Source organism: Siniperca chuatsi, linkage group LG2 (genome assembly GCF_020085105.1).
Source record: "Siniperca chuatsi isolate FFG_IHB_CAS linkage group LG2, ASM2008510v1, whole genome shotgun sequence".
Lineage (NCBI taxonomy): Eukaryota > Metazoa > Chordata > Actinopteri > Centrarchiformes > Sinipercidae > Siniperca > Siniperca chuatsi.
In genome coordinates this window covers 33750735-33771890 of record NC_058043.1, presented here as the reverse complement: position 1 = coordinate 33771890, position 21156 = coordinate 33750735, and the positions used below count along the sequence as shown (strand labels likewise).

General features: G+C 41.0%; 1 protein-coding gene across 2 annotated transcripts; it reads right to left on the bottom strand.

Moving 5' to 3' along the window:
- Positions 1–2956: 2956 nt before the first annotated feature.
- wnt7aa (wingless-type MMTV integration site family, member 7Aa) lies at positions 2957–19813 on the bottom strand. Of its 2 annotated transcripts, XM_044169270.1 has the most exons (5): positions 19799–19813; positions 13627–18311; positions 13005–13231; positions 9965–10236; positions 2957–4956 (listed from the first exon to the last, which is right to left on the bottom strand). In XM_044169270.1, exons 2-5 carry the CDS (start codon positions 13695–13697, stop codon positions 4477–4479), a joined length of 1050 nt encoding a protein of 349 aa, XP_044025205.1. In that variant the 5' UTR covers positions 13698–18311; positions 19799–19813; the 3' UTR covers positions 2957–4476. The 2 variants fall into 2 exon arrangements, with proteins under 2 accessions (XP_044025205.1, XP_044025212.1); XM_044169277.1 differs by lacking the exon at positions 19799–19813 and having other exon boundaries at positions 13988–18336.
- Positions 19814–21156: the final 1343 nt, after the last annotated feature.

Here is a 21156-nt window from a genome sequence, read left to right as displayed (position 1 = left end):
ACATAACATTGCAAAAATCAAGCACATACTGTCTCAAAATGATGCTGAAAAACTAGTCCACGCATTTGTTACTTCTAGGCTGTATTATTGCGATTCCTTATTATCAGGCTGCCAGAATAAGTCCCTTAAGACTCTCCAGTTGATCCAGAATGCTGTGGCACGTGTACTGACAAGAACTAGGAAAAGAGGTCATATTTCTCCAATATTAGCATCTCTGCACTGGCTCCCTGTAAAATCCAGAATAGAATTTAAAATCCTTCTCCTCACCTACAAAGCTCTTAATGGCCAGCCACCATTGTATCTTAAGGAGCTCATAATACCTTATTACACCACTAGAACACTGCGCTCCCAGGATGCAGGGTTACTTGTGGTTCCTAGAGTCTCCAAAAGTAGAATGGGAGCCAGAGCCTTCAGTTATCAATCTCCTGTGGAATCAGATCCCAGTTTGGGTTCGGGAGGCAGACATCATCTCCACATTTAAGAGTAGGCTTAAGACTTTCCTCTTTGATAAAGCTTATAGTTAGGGCTGGCTTGGGTGAGTCCTGAACCATCCCTTAGTTATGCTGCTATAGGCCTAGACTGCCGGGAGACTTCCCATGATGCACCTCTTTCCTCTCTCCTCCTCTCCCTCTCCATCTGTATGCATTTTTATCCCATTACTGCATGTTACTAACTTGACATCTTCTCTCTCCCGTAGTTCTGTGCTTTCTCGTTTCTCTCCTCTCTCCTTCTGTCGCTTTCAGCAGGTATTTCTGCCTCCGGAGCTGCAGAGTCTGGATCTGTGGTTGTGGGCCACGTGCTGCCCCTGTGTTCCTGCTCGACAACTGCTACTACAGTTGTTGTTATAGGCTCTGTTACTAATACTGACATTATTTTTCCTTTAGCTGTCATTCATATTATTAAAAATGTATTAATATTAAAACTACAATTACATTTCTACTATTTTAAAAATTCTAGGTGGTATTTCCATTGTGCCCCCCCTTTCCCAAAACCTCTCTCTCTCTCTCTCTCTCTCAAAACCCTAACACAGCAGCGGCAGATGGCCGCCCACCATTGAATCTGGTTCTGTCCAAGATTTCTGCCTCTTAAAGTTTTTTCTTGCCACTGTCACCAAATGCTTGCTCATGATGGGATTTGTTGGGTCTCTGTAAATAATATTATAAAGACTTGCTCTATAGAAAAAGTGCAGTGAGATAACTTTTGTTATGAATTGGCACTATATAAATAAAATTGAATTGAATTGAATAGGTATCAGTTCTCCATCTGTGTCTGTTTTGTGTCTGTCTGTTTCATGTTGACAGAATTAGTTAGAAGCCATATCATTAGAATAGAAAAGTGAAGCATGTAACAAGCCAGTGCTCTGTCAGACACTAATGTTGTTGAGTTCTCAGTGACAGAGCCTTGGTGTTACTCTAACCAAGGCTGTTTGGCCAGCTGCCTTTTGAAAGCATCACTCTATTGAGGCAAAGTTTAGCCGAGGAATGTTTTGTGCCGATTATTCCGGGAGTTAAGACCTTTTCTATTGCTCAGTCTGAAATCCTTCTTGACATCATCCCCTTGCAATTGTAAAGCTCCCTCCCCGCTTTCGTCCCATTTGCCATTTCCACAAAATAAATGCATCCAAATTATATCTGGGTTTTGCATGGTTACCATTTTGTTAATGGGCAGTCTGGCCTCTCGATGAGACAAGGAACATTTTTGGGGGACACAGTGTGGTTGTTGTAGCAACGTTGTTGAGGAGTGAATGAAGGAGATGTCATTGTAATCCATCAGCCTGCAGCTCCACACTCCCACTGCTCACTGAGGAACACACTGCTGTGACACCCTCTGCACCGCAATCCTCAGTCATACCTACTTCACTCCGATCTGTCCTCATAATAAGTCTTGAAAAATGTGTATTAAATACAAAATGACCTCCTTCTGTTAATTCTGAGAAAACATTTATTAACCAAAAACAAATGAAAAGACAATGTGGTTTTACATGAAATAGCTCAACAATGACCTCTGATTTAAGAGCACTACAGCAGGTGGGTGATATAATTTCATCAGTGCAGTCACAGACAAGAACAACCTTTAATGAGAACTAGAAAGACCTTTTATAACACTAAACAAAAGAACTGTGAAAAAACTGCATGGTTTCTGTAACCATAACCATCCTGTGATGAAGGAATGTTACAGTTCTATCTATAATCAACCTGTCATGATACTGTACTATCATGACTGGCTACTAGTGTCCCTGTTAAGGTACCTCTGATTCTTTTATATTAAGTATTAGGGCTGGGTATCAAACCTTCATACTTTGAATATCAGCTGAAATGTGTCCGGACAACCAAGCATCAAAAACTGTCACGTAGCAAAAGTTTGGATTAAATGTTTAGTCTGGATTCTTTATCTTGTTTATTTATTCTTCTTCATATTTCATGATCTAAATCAAAACTTTAATTTTATTCTATTTAATTGTATTATTATTTATTTTGTTTTTGTATTATTACCAAAACTCTGATATAATATTTTTAGCAATATCAAAAAATGTCAAACGATACACAGCTGGGGCGTACTGGTGGCGTAGGGGTTAAGGCACCCACCATGAACCCCAACATCCCCAGTTCACGTCCACTCAGGGACCTTACTCGCACGTCCCAATCCATCTCTCCCCTCATCTCCTGTCACCTCTCTACGTTTGGCTGTCTAATAAAAGGCAAAAAAATGTTTATATGAAATGATACCCAGCCCTAGTTGGTGTTAGTGAGAGACTTGACAAAGAGCACAAACTGCATACCTGTGGATCACTGGTTAATCTTATAGAGAGCCAAAGTCAAACCATAACCAGATTCTGTTCCTGAAGTATAATAATCTCATTCACATCACATTTGTAGTAACACAAATGACTAAAGATTCCAGCCTTGGAACATAACCTTGGTCAAAAGTATGTCATGTGGTTCCATCCATATGTGGATTTTTTTTTTTAAATCTAATATTTATTTATGTTTATTCATTATTTCTGTTCAATGAACACCATTGAAGACCTTTGTGGGTTAAACATTACCAGCTCAACAGAATAGGACAGGCTGCCATGGCTAGTCATGGTTAAAACAACGGCAGACAGGAAGGCAGAATGAGATTACAGCTAAAAAGATGGAAAGATGGCAAAAAGACTGTGGGGTAGACATCATAGATAAGGGAGAAACCAACAGTTACGATGACGTATTACTGCTAATACGAATTAAAAATTCATAGTAGCTGTAGTTTTAGTATGCTAACAAATTAATTGATATTTTCATGGCAAATGCTGTAGTAGATATTAGTTTATCTTAGAATATATATAGTAAACCACGAAAGAAACTCTGTACAAGAGATAGCACTGAGTCACAGAAGCTAACGTTTGTGGAACAGCAGCTAGTCTGGAGGTGACGCCAGGACTTTGGCTCTCTATAGGAAGCAGGGCGAGGTGAGAAAATGTTTCCTAAAATGGGTTACAAAACACAATGCCGCACATTTCAGTATACCATTATTATATTCTGCTGCGGAGGAACAAGGCACATTTTAAACTCAGTAACTGAACAGTTAGAAATGCTAAGGGAAAATAGCTTACATAGAGACAGAAAATAAATAAAAAAAAATTATATAAAAATAATCTCTTACAAAATATATTCTATCAACCAACATTAAGGGGAATTTATGTCTGGAAGCTCGTGTTTGCTCGTGGTGGTGTCAACTTAGCTTGAAGAGTCAATATGGCCGCTCAGTCACAAACTCCATAACTTTCCAGACAACTAGCAGCAAACTGTCGGGGAAGGGGGACAGAAACAAGTAGAAAACAATATTATCATACCGAGCCCAGATCAGTAGTTTAATGTTCTTCTGCTAGGCTTAATGCACATAAGCTGCAGGGTCCCAAATATGTCATTCAGTCGAGTTCAGTTCTGTTTTCAGCGCCAGTGTGTAAGTTGTCTTGTTAAAAGAAGAAAAAGAAAATTATTTTTGCTTTTAATTGCACTTGAATATTTTTTTATTAAAATGCCAGGCATCTACACCAACTTGAAACTTTACCAGATTTAGGTAACAGTGAATTTTCAAAATCATCAGTAGTTTTCTCACTGAATAAATTATTAGTCTAGAAAAAAAAAAACTATCACTGTTTGTGATGAGTCATGCCAATGCAGCCTAGAGCCTGCATTGGGGCCTGCAGAGAAGTCAAGCCTGGGGCGTGAAATGGCATTCAAATCAAAAAATAAAAGTACAATTTATGAGCCCATAGGTCCAGTGTCATGGCAGATGTCCATTGGCATCAGTATAATCAACACACGTTGGAGGAACCGGTTGTTGTGATTGTTGTTATGCCAAGACCGCGAGGCAGTCACTCCGCACGTGTGCATCAGCCACAGAGAACCCTCATTCTGAAATACATTAACAGAACACACACATTCACACAGTCCAGTCTAGCTGTGTGTCTAAATACACGCCCAATAAATATTTCTATTTACAGGTATACACCTCTGTCCTCTCACTGCAGGTGTTGCATTTGACGTAGCAGCACCACAGGAACTTGCAGTTGCACTGCCAAACGCGAGAGTACTGGTGTGTGTTATAGCCTCGACCGCAACACATCAGGTCGCAGCTGTTGGGCTGCTGAGCCGTTTTGTTGCAGAGGCGACCCTGTGTTCCCATGCTGCCGGTAAGAGGGTCAGCCTCACAGTAGTTGGGCGACCTCTCAATGTAGACCAGCTCTGTGTCCATGGGCTTGCGGTAAGAGTGGGGTTTCTTGATCTTTAGGAAGGTGGGGCGCTTGTTGCGGCTGGCTCGTACCGGCTCCACGTGCACAGCCTGGTTGTACTTGTCCTTGAGGATGTATCCCAACTGACGGAACTTGGGGAGCGTCGTCCAGCATGTCTTGGTGGTGCAGGATCCCGACACACCGTGACACTTGCACTCCAGACGCATGCCCTTTTCCAGGACCTACAACATGGAGGAAAAGTTCAGCTGAAGCAAGGTTTCAAAGTTTCAAACTGAAAAGTGTGTGGAGTTACAACTGCCCAGCTGAAATCCAGTCAGATTTACTTTTTTTTAATTTTATTTAAAACTGTCTACCACACCTTTTCTAATAAATTGTGTAGATCTAAGATGTGTTCCACGATCAAAAGATAAAAGTTAAGATGTGTGTTTGTTGCTGTCTTTCCATAATGAGCAGATAAGAAACATATGAGTTCACAGAAGTACTCAGTCTAACATACAGTATTGCATGAATAGTTCAACAGGTTGAGACAAAAGTTTAGCATTCCAAATGAATGTAAGCATTCCAGAGACCTCAGAGCTGCTACAGTATGTCACCCTATGGCTATTAGCTATGCATGTGCCATTCTGTTATAAGGGTGAGCCTTAAAACACACTCATGGAAGAAACATACTCGTACAAAAGCATGTAAATCCTCTAACTTCATGCATGTCCTGTTATTCAGTATTATAAATAATACATTTCAGACATTTAACAGCAGTGGAATAACATTAAGTTCCTATAGCACAAATACTAGAAGCAGACAAGTATGATATGATGATATGAGTTACAGATACAGCATCCAACAGACATGTAATCGATTTGAATGTGATAAATATAGTCTGAAAACAAGCAGGAAATGAGAGCAAGAGCCAGATATGGAAAAAGGCATATATTCCTATATACATCACATACTTTTCAAAGGGTTATTTAGGTCATCATAACAGTATAAGCTTAGAAAGGCTTCAGAAGCTTTGTCAAGTCAGAAAACGTGTCCCTGATGATGTCATAGTGATGTCATCAGGGTTGTCTTAGCTTTTGCTTGGAGAATATTTTTTTTAATGGAAAGCCTGTGTTATAAATTGGGTTTGTGGAAGAATCCAGGATCCGGGGTTTTTGAAGCTTGACCCATACTAGGGACTAGTATTTGTACAAGTATCTGTTTTGTTTTTTTATTTATTTTCACCCAGAAATACCTGGATTTTACTGAAAGGGGCAGATGGATTCTGATTGATTTTAACCCAAATGTTAAAAACCTGAAAGTTGTGTGTTTCCTGCTGCAAAAATACAATTATCACTGTTTTCAGCAAATGTCCTCATTTTGAGAAAAGCACAGCTTTTTTTAAACCTGGTTTTAATAATTAACGGCGATAATAAAAAAAAAAAGGAAAATTCTAGAAATCTAAATATTAATCTGTAAAGGTGATGAATTCAGGCAGAAGCTGGGTTAATTTACGAGTTCTTGTCGTGACTAAAGAGAAAGTTTGGTCTCATTTATAGCAAGCAGACTGGCAGCGGTGAAAGGCCTTTTCAGGGTTGGAGTGGAACCTTTCGGTGTGTTTGGCAAAGCAGCCAGGGTATTCTCTGTGTGCCTCGGGCTGAATGACATCAGCTTACCCTCCTTCCTCCTCACTGAGTGGGAACCCTCGCTGGCATTAGAGAAGCCTCACCCTGCTTTTTAATTATTCCACTCTGATGTGGCCTCAGACTTTCTGGAGTCTCGTGGGGTAATTGTCAAAAGCCTTGGATGCATACAGCTTAGTGTGGTCATGCCCCTGAGACCTGACAAACATTTAATTCACGGAGTTCAGTGAAGTGAATTGCCAACGAAGCTGCCATTGTTTGTCCCCTGTAAGCCTCCTGTGGCACCTTTTACACTAGTGTTTATTCTTCTCAAGAAATTTGAAGGTTGGCACTCAAAACACACACTGACATCATCTCCAATTTAACATGAAAGTCTTACTACAATAATTACAGAGGTATCTGTTTAGTAAGTGTATATTAAGAGATTCACACACTGTATCACATTCTGACGCCTCTTCTGATGCCAGACCTCAAATATGAAGCCTAGTCCAGAGAGATGAAAGTACTCCTCTTTCCTCCTGAATGGGACCACAGCCTGTCACTATGACACGGAAATCTCTCTAAGAAAATTCCCTTCCCAGCTTCTCAGTTTTTACATGCATGGGCCTCTAAATACACAGTTTCACGTATATTGCTCTAATGAAAAGTAGTGCATATTGAGGATTACTGAAGATATTTTGGGCTCTCTCAAACAGAAAACATCTGAATCATCTAGCATTACAATGGGCTTTGCAGGTACTGATAGTTCTACTTTTACATCACAGTTCCAGCATCAGCTTATACAGTATATTCTACAACAATGACGGGGCCATCTGATGTGCTCTCATAACTATGCAATGATATATGAATTAACACATAATGCATAATGAACCAAGGTGGAGAGCAATTGGGATTTGGTTGCTAGATACCTTTTGACTGCATTACCTCTCAGCCAGCGTAGCGCTGCAGCTACCACTCCGTAAGAGTACTGTTTCAATTAACCAATTCATTGTTCAAATGTAAGCAAACGGTTCACAGTGGTCATCACTATTTCCCTGAGCCTAAGGTACCGTCTTCAGATTGCTTGTTTTGTCCGACCAAGGCCAGGCTAGCTGTTTCCCCCCGCTTCCAGTCTTCATGCTAAGCTAAGCTAAGCTAACTGGCTGCTGGCAGTAGCTTCATATTTACCGCACAGACATGAGCGTGGTATCAATCTCCTCATCTAACCCTCGTCAAGAAAGCAAAAAGTGTATTTGCCAAAACGACGAACGATTCCTTTAATGTTCACCTTTATATGCTATAGCGTGCTATTAGAAGCTATGCTAGTAGTCTACTTCTACATAATTTAATGTTCAGGGCACGTGAACTCCAGCTATGTTTGCATTAACCTTTAAAATCTGACCCTTTAAAACACTTTGGGTTATCAAGGATTACTGCAGTATTATAGGAAGTTTACCTCAGACTTCCACTGATCTATCATGTGTCTGCTGTAGCTTTTCCAATAGATTGCTTGCTTGTGGGGCCATTTTGTGGATAGTCCTGCAGTTTCTATTGATCTGTCATTTGGCTCCCTACGTCTGTCCACTGGCAAACAACATCAGAGTCTGGCTAATGCACTCTCTCGTATGGTCGTGGTCCTGGGCCCACCTCACCGTGCATCTTGTCAGACACTGTTACCTCTTGACTCTACATTATTTGTGTTCTCTAAGTGACTGCAGGATCTGACCTCACGTTGTCCTCAGTGGCTCCTGATTTGACTTTATTTCTAACCATGCATGAGCTCCCACTTGTCCTGGTGATGTATTCTCTCTCTGTGTCATTGAATGTCATCAAATGACTGCAGTCAGTCTCAGGCCGCTACTGAAATCCTACCCATCAGCTAATCAACAAACCATGTGTAAAACTTGCATATTTACAAATGCCTCATAAGCAAAAACTAGAAATTCCTAACTATAGCCTAACTTGCATTTGTAGAGAACAAAGCAGGATGAATGACATGACCTAAAATGTGTATCAATATAAATGACCAGATTTATAGTTAATTTACGATAAATGTAACAATAATTCTTTTTTTTATACATCACTGCATGTATTTTTGTTCTTATGTTTGTCTTATCATTATTATTATTATTATTATTCCCTATGACCAGTTAAAGATACTCGGCTGTTGCCCGATTGGTTGGTTGAACTTCTGGTTAGATGCCACAGGTTGTTATAGCACAGTTTATAGACATTTAATGAAAATAATTATAAATGTAAATTTAGGTCAGTAAGAGATTCATAATGCAGTTTGATAGATTGGATTTATTGCCCATCCCTAGTCTAACGCAGACAGCACTACCCTTTTAGGAGATCATCTTGTTTCCACCCTCAGCCAACATTATTCCCTTTTGCCTTTTTGTGTATCACCTACCAGTAACCTGCTTTGTTATTTATTGTCCTGTTCTTTATTTGTTATTGTGACACATTCCTTACAAAGAAATATTTCTGAAATGACCATGTACACAGCCCAGAATCGGGTCTCACACATTCTGGTGTCACACATCCTTCTCCAGCTTTACATCAGCTGATCCTAACTCCTTAGCTAAACTGCAGTTCAGAGGGCTACTATAGCTCTGGTGCCGCTCCGGTCCCCTGGGGCATCAGACAGTTTAATATACAGTACTTGATACCGTCAAAGTTCTTAAAGTCACGTGTTCAACATCAGCCTCTCATTTCTAGACAGCATTCAGTCTTGCCTGACTTGGTGGCTCAGTGAACTGCAGACTCTGGTTTGGCTGGAAGTGTGAATGTGTTTGCCAAGCTACACGTGTCAACAAGGGGTGCACCGATCCAATATGCTGGATCTGGTATCGGCCACGACGTGACCAATCCATATTAAGAACAGTATCTTTGTCATTGGCATTATAAGATTTAGTCTTACCGCTACCAGTTATATTCATTCAGTCGTGGCAGGCTGCCGACTCAGTCTTTAGTGCCGCAGCAATCCCTGGCCTCATGTTACTTTACATAAAACTGACCCCAGGAGTCCCATGCAGTGAGGTATACAGATTTTAAGAGCGCTCTGGTATTAGATTGGTACTCTGTATCGGCAGACACCCTGATCGGTGCATCCCCAGTGTGAACCCAGTGACAGACTGCCGCCATGTCCAGCTGTACCCTGCCTCTCAGCCAGTGCATGCTGGGATAGCTCTTGCAACCGTGAAAAGCAAGTAAAGCTAACTAATACTTCTTCTTGATTATCATATACAGTTTGCATGTTTATTATTGGATTCTTGGGAGCACTTCTGTAACAGCCATGCTCTCTGTGCTTGCTTGTTACTTTGTTTGAGCATAATGCTTTTTGCATTGCACACTGCTTACAGGAACAATATAGTGTGCACTCCTTCACCAGGCAGTATGGTAGTCATGGGAGTCAAATGGGTCAGAGCCAGCAGATTAATGTGTGGGACTACTGTACAGGCTGAGTCATTATGAATTCATTTATTCACACGTGTTTATTATATTTTGTCACCCAGTGATTAAGTCTAAGTGTTTTTAAGCATCTAGTGTAAATTAGTTATCGTCGAGTGATGGTGATGTAATATGCAACAAAGTGGATTTTTGGATCCTCAGAATAACACAAACATACCTTGCGTCCCACTTCATTGTTATGTAAATTCATGAGAGTCCTAGCATTCTGCTTGATCTCCCGCGCGTCCACAAACACCTTAGAGAACCCCAGACCGTAGTGGACATCTGCAGAGCAGCCGCCCCACTTCCAGCCCTCCTCCTGGTTGTAGAAACCCTGCTTCTCCTTGTCGCAGCCGCAGCCGCTCAGGCTCCCCTGGGTGCAGGCTGCAGTGACTGCATGGGCGACCCCGGCAGCGATGATAGCGTAGGTGAACGCAGCCTCCTTACTGCCTGCGATTAAGAGAAAAGACATTTTTAATCGCAATTGCCAACAACAGGATTCACTATTTCAGGCACTGTCAAGCCTCCTTACATACCTGGCATAGCTGCCTCAAACCAAATCATAAAATACATGAGCCATGCCAAGTCCAATTCATTAATCAAGCTGTCTTAAAACAGATATTCAGGAGGAAGCTCTGAATCTTGCAGAAAATATAATGGAGCAGTTTGGATTGGAATAGCCGAAAAGCCGTGCTGAAGGAAACTAATTCTAGGGAAGCAGAACAGTTTCATTGTCTTTAGGATGAGTTATAATCAAAGAACCTGCAGGATTCTGACTAGTCTGTAAATCTAAGAGTATAATTAAACAAATTCACCAACGAATAGTGCATATGATTGGTAAAGATTCTTTTTTGAGACCATTCAGTGGGAGATAAAACATTAAATGCTTAGGCATCATTTTTGGCACTTGTCCCAGCCGCCGTCACACTGGGATCCACCCTGTGGAGGTGAATCCGAGAGGCATGCGGAGCCTCCCTACATGGATGGATTTCCACTCCATAAATCCAAGTGCTTCAGGTCAACTGCATTTTTTAATTAAAATGGAGATAATTCCTGATGGCGCACATGTGGAAAGCATCCAAAAATGACCATAAGTTGCAAAAACGCTCCGATAAAGTCATCATCACCAACAATTAAACTGCCATACAAACTGTTTAGACATATAAGGTCATAGTTCTCCTTCAAACACTGAAATGTGTGTGCAACTGTTGAGCTTTGCTGGAACAAGTGGATGCGATTCTTCGCTGTCATGCTGCCATTCGTTTTTCGTTAAAAGGACAATCTCAAAGTGCAAAGCAGACAGACACACAGAAGCATCCAGGCATCAAATGTGTAAACCTGAGATGTTGAACTAACTCTCTGATCTGCCTTTACAGCCAGTGTAGAAGCAGCCAGTGCCCACAGTGAGTTACTTCAAGTAGCCAGCTTGGTGGGTGGGGATATCCTAATGCCAAAACACTGTACATTGCTGCATCACTGCCAACAACAATCCTAAATTGATGTATTCTGTCAGTTATCAGTGTTCCAGTCTGCTGAAACAAAACAATGCATTCAGACCGACTCTGTGCAGGTCAGCTGGACCCGAGCAGCGCTCGAGCCGCCCTGCTGTCTCCTGGAACACAGCCTGATTCTCATCTAAATGTGGGTACAATTTGGATTCTGCAATGCTGAAATGAGTTTTGCTTAAATCTGATGATATGCATAAAAAGTGGAGCGAAGCAGTAGTCTAAAATCATTCTACATAAAACGGCCCCTGACAAAGCTGCAGAACCTGGAGGTAAATTTGTAAACCTAGAAGAAAGTACTTGTCTGAACTTGAAGCTTTTGAGGGAAAAGTATTTTATGAACATACATGAAGGTGGTTTAGCTGAGAGCAGATAAAGATCATGGAGGTCTGCATGTTATAAGCTATGAAATAGCAACAGAAGGTGGAGGAAATGCATAGTTACAGTTACAGTATGTATTCATGATAAAACACACTGAAATTATCAGCCAAAAGACGCCACTGTATCAGCTTTATCACTGTTTATACTGACCTACAGGCATAGGCCCACTCATTCAGACATCAAACTATAGATCTTACAGCTTTCAACTGTGAGCTTCACAGTTCATCAGGCTGGTGAAGCATTCAGACTGTACTCATACTTGTTGCAGCTAATACTACAACCATTTCAGGCCATATGATATAATATAAGGCTGTCATGTACAATGCAGCAATCAACAGAAATTAAAGGCTCAAACAAGATGTGAGCTATAATCCTTAATGACACTTGAAGTGAAAAATGACACCCAAGCTCTGCATCTGTCTCTGAGATGACAGGGTGAACTTAAAGGACAAGACAGTGGATTACCAGTGTGTTGAATATGATTCTCCACTTATTTCCGCAGTCCTGTCTTTGGAGCAAGCATTGCCTCGAGCCTTATTCCACATGCAGGATAAAATCTGGGGCTTATTTTCCCACCAAGAGCAGATGCACCGAGTCTGAGCTTCAGACTTACAGACATTTGTCAAAGCGTCAGAGGTCGAGTGCCTCGGAGGAATGCCTTTTTGGACCATCTTTGGACAAATTATAGCAATTCTAAAAACTTTTTCACGACTTCCTAAGACTTCCAACAAGACACTTGCTTAGACAGTGCGAACAGTAAAGATAACATACAACTCAATACATCACATGCTGTGTTGACTATCTGTGTGCAAGCAACACACAATTATCAAGCTGCTGGTGTACTATTATGCAGCAATTTAAAAATGAAACAGCTTATTTCTCAGTAATAACTATTTTATTAGTTTAAAACAATCTTGTGAACACTGTAACTATGAAGGTCAAGTCATGCTGACATGTTTCAACAATGTCTTTTATGGCACTTTGGAAGAAGAACTCAATGATGAAGAGGAGCTCTGGCTGTACTAAGCATTTAGTAGCTTTCTTACCTTCAAAAACAACAACAACAACAACAAGAATTCTGTGGTATCATTTAGATTGATACTCAGCTGCACTGTAATTGTATGGACTCCTATAGGGATATTAGTCTGCATACAGTGCATGGCATGTGAGAAGTACAATTACTTCAAATCCTTCACAGAACCCCCTAGAATAATGCAGGAAAATAGCATTAATTCAATATGACCTTGGATTTGCACAAAGAACCAATACATTCCATTAGTAAATCTGTATAGTTTTTTGCAGCTTTTAAAATGAAATTAAAGTGCAACGTACCCACTCTGAGCTCTTTCCCGAACACGGTCCTCTCTCCCAGGGCCGAGCAGTTCCAGCGTCCGTGTCGGAACTGAAACTGACACTCATTGATCCCCATCTGAACTCCCTCTCCGATCACTATGATCGCGTCGGGTCGGCTCTGACAGATAGTCCTCTGACGGGGGGCCAGGCCGGGGATTTTATTGCAGATGATGCTCGCTCCCAGTGCAACCACCGACGACAGACCCCTGCGGTGAAGGTGAGAGGTTAAAATGTGGCATTTCCTTATGGAAGTTCTGCACGTGTTTTAATACGGACCTTTCTGGGGACCTTAATCTGAGTAAATAGACACTGTTCTGATTTATCACACATGTAAAATAACTGTAAGTGGTCTGATGACATTCCTACACCTCCCCCCAAATTATATATAACAGAATAAAAGGTTAATGAATTTAACTATACAGCACTTGCAGGGGAAACGCGGCCAGAAAGGACCCTGGACCTGACTTCAGGGACCCCTCATTTTTCTACAGCGATAAGAGTCTGCCATAGGTGGACAGCATGATTACAATCTCCAATTTAAAATTGCATTGCGCCTGTGTGAAAATGCACAGACAACCTGCAGGACATCCCAATAACTCACCCGATTTTCAAATACACTACTCCAAGGTAGAGGAAAAAATGGAAAATCCAGCGCCGTGTCTTCCTACTCATGGTGCTCAGCACGGCCGATGGATTAATGATCTGCTGTTGCAACAACCAGCCTTATTTCTCTATCGAGTCCAGCAGGGTGTCCAGGTGTTCCGGGCTGCAGACGTAAATAAAGCTCCTCGGGACAAGCCAAAGTTTGTGGGAATAAAGTCGTCCTGATTTCATTTGGTAGGTGTCCGGTGGTGTGAGCCTGTGCTGTAGCATTGGGGCTGTTGTTTTCAGGTAGCTCGGCTCCTCAGTGATCAGGCTGAGTGTGTGTGTGTGTGTGTCTGTGTGTGTCTGTGTGTATCTACCTTTTCTATCAGGGCGTGTTCTGCAGAGGATCTGCCTGTGAGCCGCGCACACACTCCAGCCTGCAGGTACACGCTCAGCTGCTCTGCCCTTCCATGTGACTGCAGAGCTGCAGAGCTGGGGACGGCTCACACTGCTGACATGTCACTGGACAGCACCCGTGCTCGCTTCAGGTCTGACGGACTGCCGGCACTTTTTATTTAGAACAATAAACGCCCCTCCCACCGATTCAGTGTTATCTTGGCACGTTTTGACCCCCCCCCCCCAAAAAAAAAAAAAAAAATCTGTGATGCGATTTGCGCTTCAACTCTAAACAATTGAACTGACACCAGGGGTGGAAAGTGGCTGCATCCATTTCCAGACACTTGTAGCCTGCTGCATCTTTACATCTTTATGCTACTTTATACTTCTACTGCACTCCAGAGGGAAATATATATATAATATCGAAGTGCTACTTTGACTTAAGTAAACGATTTGAGTAGCTGCTTCCACCACTAACAGATCCACATCTTAATTATGTTCCATGCATGCTTCCAACACACATCACATGATGCGCCACACATCAACTGTGCAATGTGATTTATAATGGAAAATACCATCTTCATAAATGAAGAACAAAGCAGGGAAAAGGGTAAAAAGAAGTCTAGAAACGGAATTTAAGCAATAAAATGCTTTATTTGTTTAATAAAGGGCATCTGAAGCACAGTAAGTGTGGCCAACAATAACAGCACAGAAACTATTAGTCAGGATCACATCAGATTTTCTCATCATTTAGGACCACTCTTTCTGCAAAGATTCAGACTTCATGGTGGTCTTCAGCACAGGGAAGACGGTTTGAGTTAAAGGACTGTAACACCATCTGCTGACCCAACTGTGTAACTACTCATCATGTTCAAAAGTGCAAGGCTCAGTTAACCTGTTTGGGGGGTCGTGGGTAAAAAAAAAAAAATGCAGTTGGGCCCCTGTTGCCTCAAAGTTCCCATCATGTACAGTTCACGCAGCACATAGACCCAGAAACCAGCCAGTACTCTGTGCTGGAACGCTAGGCCTGGCCCAGGTTTTCGGTTTGTCAGGAGAATGCACTGAGCGAGCACCATAGAAACTAAAATAATAAAGGTGTTAGAACTCAATTTGACAATTTGCCACAAGAATACATAACAATGCAAGACAGCTGATACTGCACCCTGGTCTGGTCTAATCAAATCACCAAAAAGCAGCTGACAAGCAGTGCTTTGGGGGCTTCGGGGGCAGCAGGGCAGTTGCCTTCTTGGCCCAGTTGCCCGGGAATCCAGCCTTGCAAAACTGGCTGGGTAAAGGTAAGATTTACACCAAGTCACATAAATTAAGTTATTTACTTACTTTCAGGACATTTATTAACAAATACTTTACATTGTTTCCCTTTATAATAGTCAATACAAGTGAAAAATCAAATCAATCAATGCACGCTTACAAAACCAGGAGCACATTTTGTTTTAAATGCCGTGCTGGTCTTGGCTGGAAAAGAACATGGCGTTACTGTACAGTGACGTGTCAACTTAGACCAAAAGTGTGACATTTGCAGTGTTGGAAAGTGACCACCTGCAGAAGCACTGTGCTTAAAGCCCCTATCATATATCATATCAACAGTCCACCCACACAGGTGCTTCCACTGATGTGGCCTGATTAGACCTCTACGGAGGACCAAGAGACTGTACACGCTGAGCTTGATTGACATCTCTATCAATTTCCAGTCAGTTCTGCTGCACCGAACAGGGTGAGGCAAATTCTACTTATTAGTATGGCAGAGCATCACACAGGTCTAACCAGCCAGACTACATGAAAACCCCTGTGTGGGTGAGCAGGGCCTATAAGCACAATTTTAAGGTACTTATACATTGTATTTCCATTTTATGCTCGTCTATGCTCCTTCTCCACTACGTTTATTTGTAATACTTCATGATGCGATCCTGGAGTTACATAATTTGGTCGTAGCCTGATCACGGGGAAAGTAGTTAACATTCATCAATTACTGGAAACATTATTTGGTGGATATGTCTAATTGTATCCTTGCCTGTTGTCGAATTGCACCTTTATGCATGTTCACCTGACCCGCTATGCACTGACTAAAGGACTCGCTAGGTTACATTAGCAATTTATTGGAATTAATTGAAAGTGTACAAATTGAACTTTGTCTCCATTTTCCGTTGCAGTCCTAGAAAATGATGGACCTATAAAAATAAAGTGTTACCTTTTGATTTGACAGCTATTGTTACTAGGTACTCTCCAGAATAATATTTCAGAAATCAATAAGCATTTAAAATACATTGCATTGCTACAGTATACTGCCCACCAGTATAAATCAAATGGACCACCTCCATGACCTGCTACATTAAAATACATATATAGCACACACAAACACACACTTGTATGTATTGCCAGTTTATTAGGGGACTTACTTAAACCTCCACCATCTCATCTTTTCTGGGTCTGGGCTTTAGCTTCCTGCCAGCTTGCCCTAAACCGGCCAGTGTATTGCCTTTGGCTCATTTAGCCCATGTATATTTCTAATTGATATTCAGTTGTATGCTCAGGCTGCAAAGTGCCTTTATACAAACGGAATTTATTGTTGGCTTAGACATCAGGGCTCGGCGGCGTCATGTTCCACTGGTGTATTCGTTGACAGTTAATGCAATTTATTTTGTAGCCTAAAGGTGTTCCTTAATTTAACAGCAATATCCTATCATCACATGGACCCCCCTTCATAAATGTAACACACTAACATTCACTCAGAGTACATTTTAACTGACCTACTTTTTACTCAGTGCATTTTTACACAAGTACTTTTACTTGAGTAAAATTTCAAGTATGCCAGTACTCATTCCAGCCATGTGTATATTGATTTTATTATTAAAATGACCAATGAATTGATATCATAGCAGATGCCATTTGACCACCAAAATATATATCACAACTTATAGGAAACTATTAAAAAATGGATTGTACAAGTTCAGCCATCACTGCTGCTCAGAACCAACTCTCTGAGCAAGAAAGCTGACAAGTTAACATAGCATTCAAGTAAACAAACCTAAATAATAAATACAGAAGAAATAATGCAATTTTCAATTGTTGGTGAGGATGGTTTACAGAGAAAACATGCAGTGTCGGTCTCTTGGGACCTCTAGTGGTCCCTGAAGCTCTCTTTAAAGATGAAAGATTAATACCATTTAACATAAATAAAAACAGAGGAAATGCCACTCCTCAGGGAAGGCAATAGACTGTATAGTTATCTCCCAAACAGGGCAAAATCACAACCCTACAACTATACAATCTACTACCTCACACCGTGTGAGCAACTGGGATAAACAGCTTTTTTGGGAAACATCTTGACCCATGCAAACGCTGATGTCAGAAAATTGGCCTTGAGAAGACATGGGGGGGGTCGACTGAGACGTGTGTTTCGCACTTTGAGAAAGACAGTAGGTTGAATAGTTATCTCCCAGTGTGGGTGTGACCCTAAAACTATACAACCTACTACCTCATCCCACAGTGCAAACAAAGCTGTTTTCTGCAGTGAAAGAAGACGGAAAACCAGCGGCTGAATTCTAATCTTCTGACACGGGCTGACAGCTTAGACCTCGGACTGTGGAGAAAAAGTCACATGGGTGGTGAGACGTTACGTTCTACATCAACAAGATTACATTTGAGCAGGTTCTCAACAGGTATGAACAAAGCAACAGAGCTGGATGTTGACTACAGCTGATGTCCTTGTGTGACCAGATTATCAATTTTACAGTAGATCAAATTATACAGCAAAGTGAAGTTTGAAAAAAAAGAAGGTTGTTTTCGTGTCAGTACCAAAATTTGAGTTATTGAATTAGCACTAGTATAAAAACCCTTGGATGACGTCCAGTCTTAGTCTCAGACCTCTTCCAAGAGAACTGGGATGCAGTTTGTTAGGGGTAACGAACGACCCCAACATGTAGTTTCATGGGAAGGACACAGATGCTGACGTCCAGTATGTGGCAGACATTCATGCTTGAGAGCAGAGTATAACAAGACAACAGTAAATGTGTTGCCCCCACAGCTGATGCGGTCAGTCTTTGGGCAACTCAACACATTTTATCCACAGAACTGAACAAAAAGCCATGTATGAAGAGATATATATATATATATATATATATATATATATATATAGACTACAAAACCAACACGATGGAGGCCAATCTGAGAAATGGTAGTGTTCATTTGAAGTTCAGGACCACGGACAGCAGCTTGCAGCGTAGCACTATAGTGCACGCCGGACGTCCGGACGGAGCGCTTTCTTCACCTCAGCTTTCCACACTGATTCTAAAAAAGATTATCGAACATAAATTCAAATGTTTGAGGACTTTCTATTGTTCATACAGCCTACATTTTAGGCAACAAATCCAGAGGAACTGTTTTAATTGTAAATTTTATTTGGACTAAAGGAGACCTGCAGCAAAAATAAAGAGGGCCTCTCCTAATGTCAGAGGACAATATTACTTCATGAAATGTAAAATTAGGCTTATTAAGGGAAAACAGGCAATGGTGCAACATCACACAGCAAGAGTCACAAAGGTAATGACCAAGGCCATGTTTAAACCGCCATCTAGTAACTACACTGATAACGAGATGATGTGTCAGGACCATATATCCTCAAAGGTTATGAAGGAAATCTGTTGAATTGTTTAGGAAATGTCAAATTTCCCAGAGCCCAATATGACTTCTTTAAATTACTGGTCTTAAAAGCAAAAGATATTCAACTGAAAATGATATAAAACAGACATACAGCAAATCCTCTCGTTAGAGAATGTTGGGCTTTTGAGCTTGATGAATGACAATTAATTGATAAAGCTATGGTGTATTGTAATGCGCTGATTCATTATTTTAGTGAATTGGCATTAAACACTAATCTTGAAAAAAAGAAAAAAAATTGCTTCAAAAGTGAGAGTAACATCACAATGAGGACATGAAATTAGAGAGTTCAACAATGCGGACACCATTAAACTAAAAAAAAAAAAGTCTGCTCCAGGATTAGGCTAATTCTTGACTCAAAAGCAAATCAGACAGGGTCATTTCCAGCTGCAGGCAGGTAGACCAGCTGCCAACCTTCTCCAATGTTAAGTGCGTATTTTCTCTTCAAGCCTATCTACACCCAAACCTCCTTTAACCTCCAAGCAAACACGCATGTTAACGTTACCCTGCGAAAATCACGAAACTACTGTCTGCCCAGTGTTGTCCCAGAATAATAGGAAACTCGTTTGCATGCAAGGCTGCTCTGTTGTTCAGCTAATTGCACATGCCTTTAATTCAGGAGGTTCGGCGGAATTACGTAACTCTTAACGGTAGATAGAAATCCAGCGTTTCTGCCTGAGACTGGGACCAGAACCGACACTCCTTCAATATGCTGTGGAAGCTAGCAAGCTAGCGAGTTCTAATAATTAGCCAACGTGACTGGGCATTTAAGAACTAACGTTACATCTTATTTGGATATTTTCACCGTTGGGAAAGTCCTACTAAATGTAGCAATTAAAAGCATATCTAAAGTGCTCTAATCGTTGCGCCGCACTCCGTTAACTACGTCAGTTAACCACTCCTTACAACTTGCTAGCTAACACTATCGAGCTAACAGCTAGCTAGCAGCACGTTCCAGCATGGTTGTCCAGAAAAGCAAACGTCGCATAAAAGTACAGCAGCTGGCTATTCCACTACAAAAATCATACCATGTGTTATTATAAAGTATTTTTAAAAATACATGTGCTGGCATTAAGGTGTATTTAATTAAAAATGTTTGATTAACACAGTCTACCCACCAGTCTGCCAGGTCGAAACGCTCCTCCACCCTTTGACTGCTTCTTCTTCGTGGTTTGTTGGCGCAGCAACAGCTTACAAGTCAAGACCTTGAAGGCGCACAACTTCCCCCTGCTGTTTCGGAGTGTAGACTACAGCAAAAACTCTAATCACAATGTATGAATGAATTAATAAATGATTGTTTCATAATTATTTCATGCATGTCGGATACACCCATGTGCAGTACATCCAGATTAATTTTAAAGTCACCTGCTTGATCTCATTACATCCCCCTTCCTTTGATATTTCCTGCAGTGAATGACAACATGCCAACATGACCTCTCCTCTCGACAGCATTTGTAAAAGAATGTTGGATTTTCCCACATAATCTTCTGTTCATAGTTAAGAACTTAAAATCTCGTGAGTCAAATGTTGAAACTGCACTAATTTCTCTAATTGAATCAGGTGATGGGGGTAGAGCACGGGATGAAAAAAGAAATGCTGATAAAAACACTTGAATGCAGTAGAGCGAGACCGATATATTATCTGATTACTGATATTAGCTTATCACAGACATAATGGTATCAGGATGTATGTCGGCTGAAGCCAGTATCTGTTGGCCTTCAGGATTCAGTGACACACTGATACACAGTATAGTGTGTGTATATGACTGTGTGTTCGTCAACGTTTGTAAATGAAATACATATGCTACTTCCTGCAGTTTCAATCGGCCAACCGCCATCACCACTGTTTATGTTTGGTATGTGAATATTATCATTACTATGATCATATGCTATATCTCAAGCCTTGTGATAGACTTTAAGCCCACAAATAAGCAAAATTTATTTTTTTTAAAACACCACTTCATCAAGCTATGATTTTAAGGAATAATGTTAATAATTCATCTATCTATTGGGCTGAGAGGTTATAACCACGAAATGGTGATTACAAACTGAAGTTATAGAGGACTGTGCAATGATGATCATCATAAATTATGACTGATGTTTGCAAATTACAACATTATAAACAGTTGCACATTTCTAAGATCCCAATCATGTTGAATTCACATATACAACCGAGTGTTTCGTGTCTATCCCCTTTACAGTAATGACTTAATGCATTGCCTGTCGTAACGTGCAAACAGCTTTGTGAGTGAAGGTCTGAAGTTGACATTCTTTGATCCCACAAGGCATTTGTATAATAACACACACACACACGTTTGAGATTAAATGGTGAATATCTGTTTTTGGAATGAAATGGGTCTGGATGTTACACCACTGTGACAACACCAGGACACACTCTCCTTTCTTTCTGAGCTGTATGCTGAACTGTTGATAAGCCTAAATGGTAAAAGGCCATAAAAAGACTGACACCGGTCACA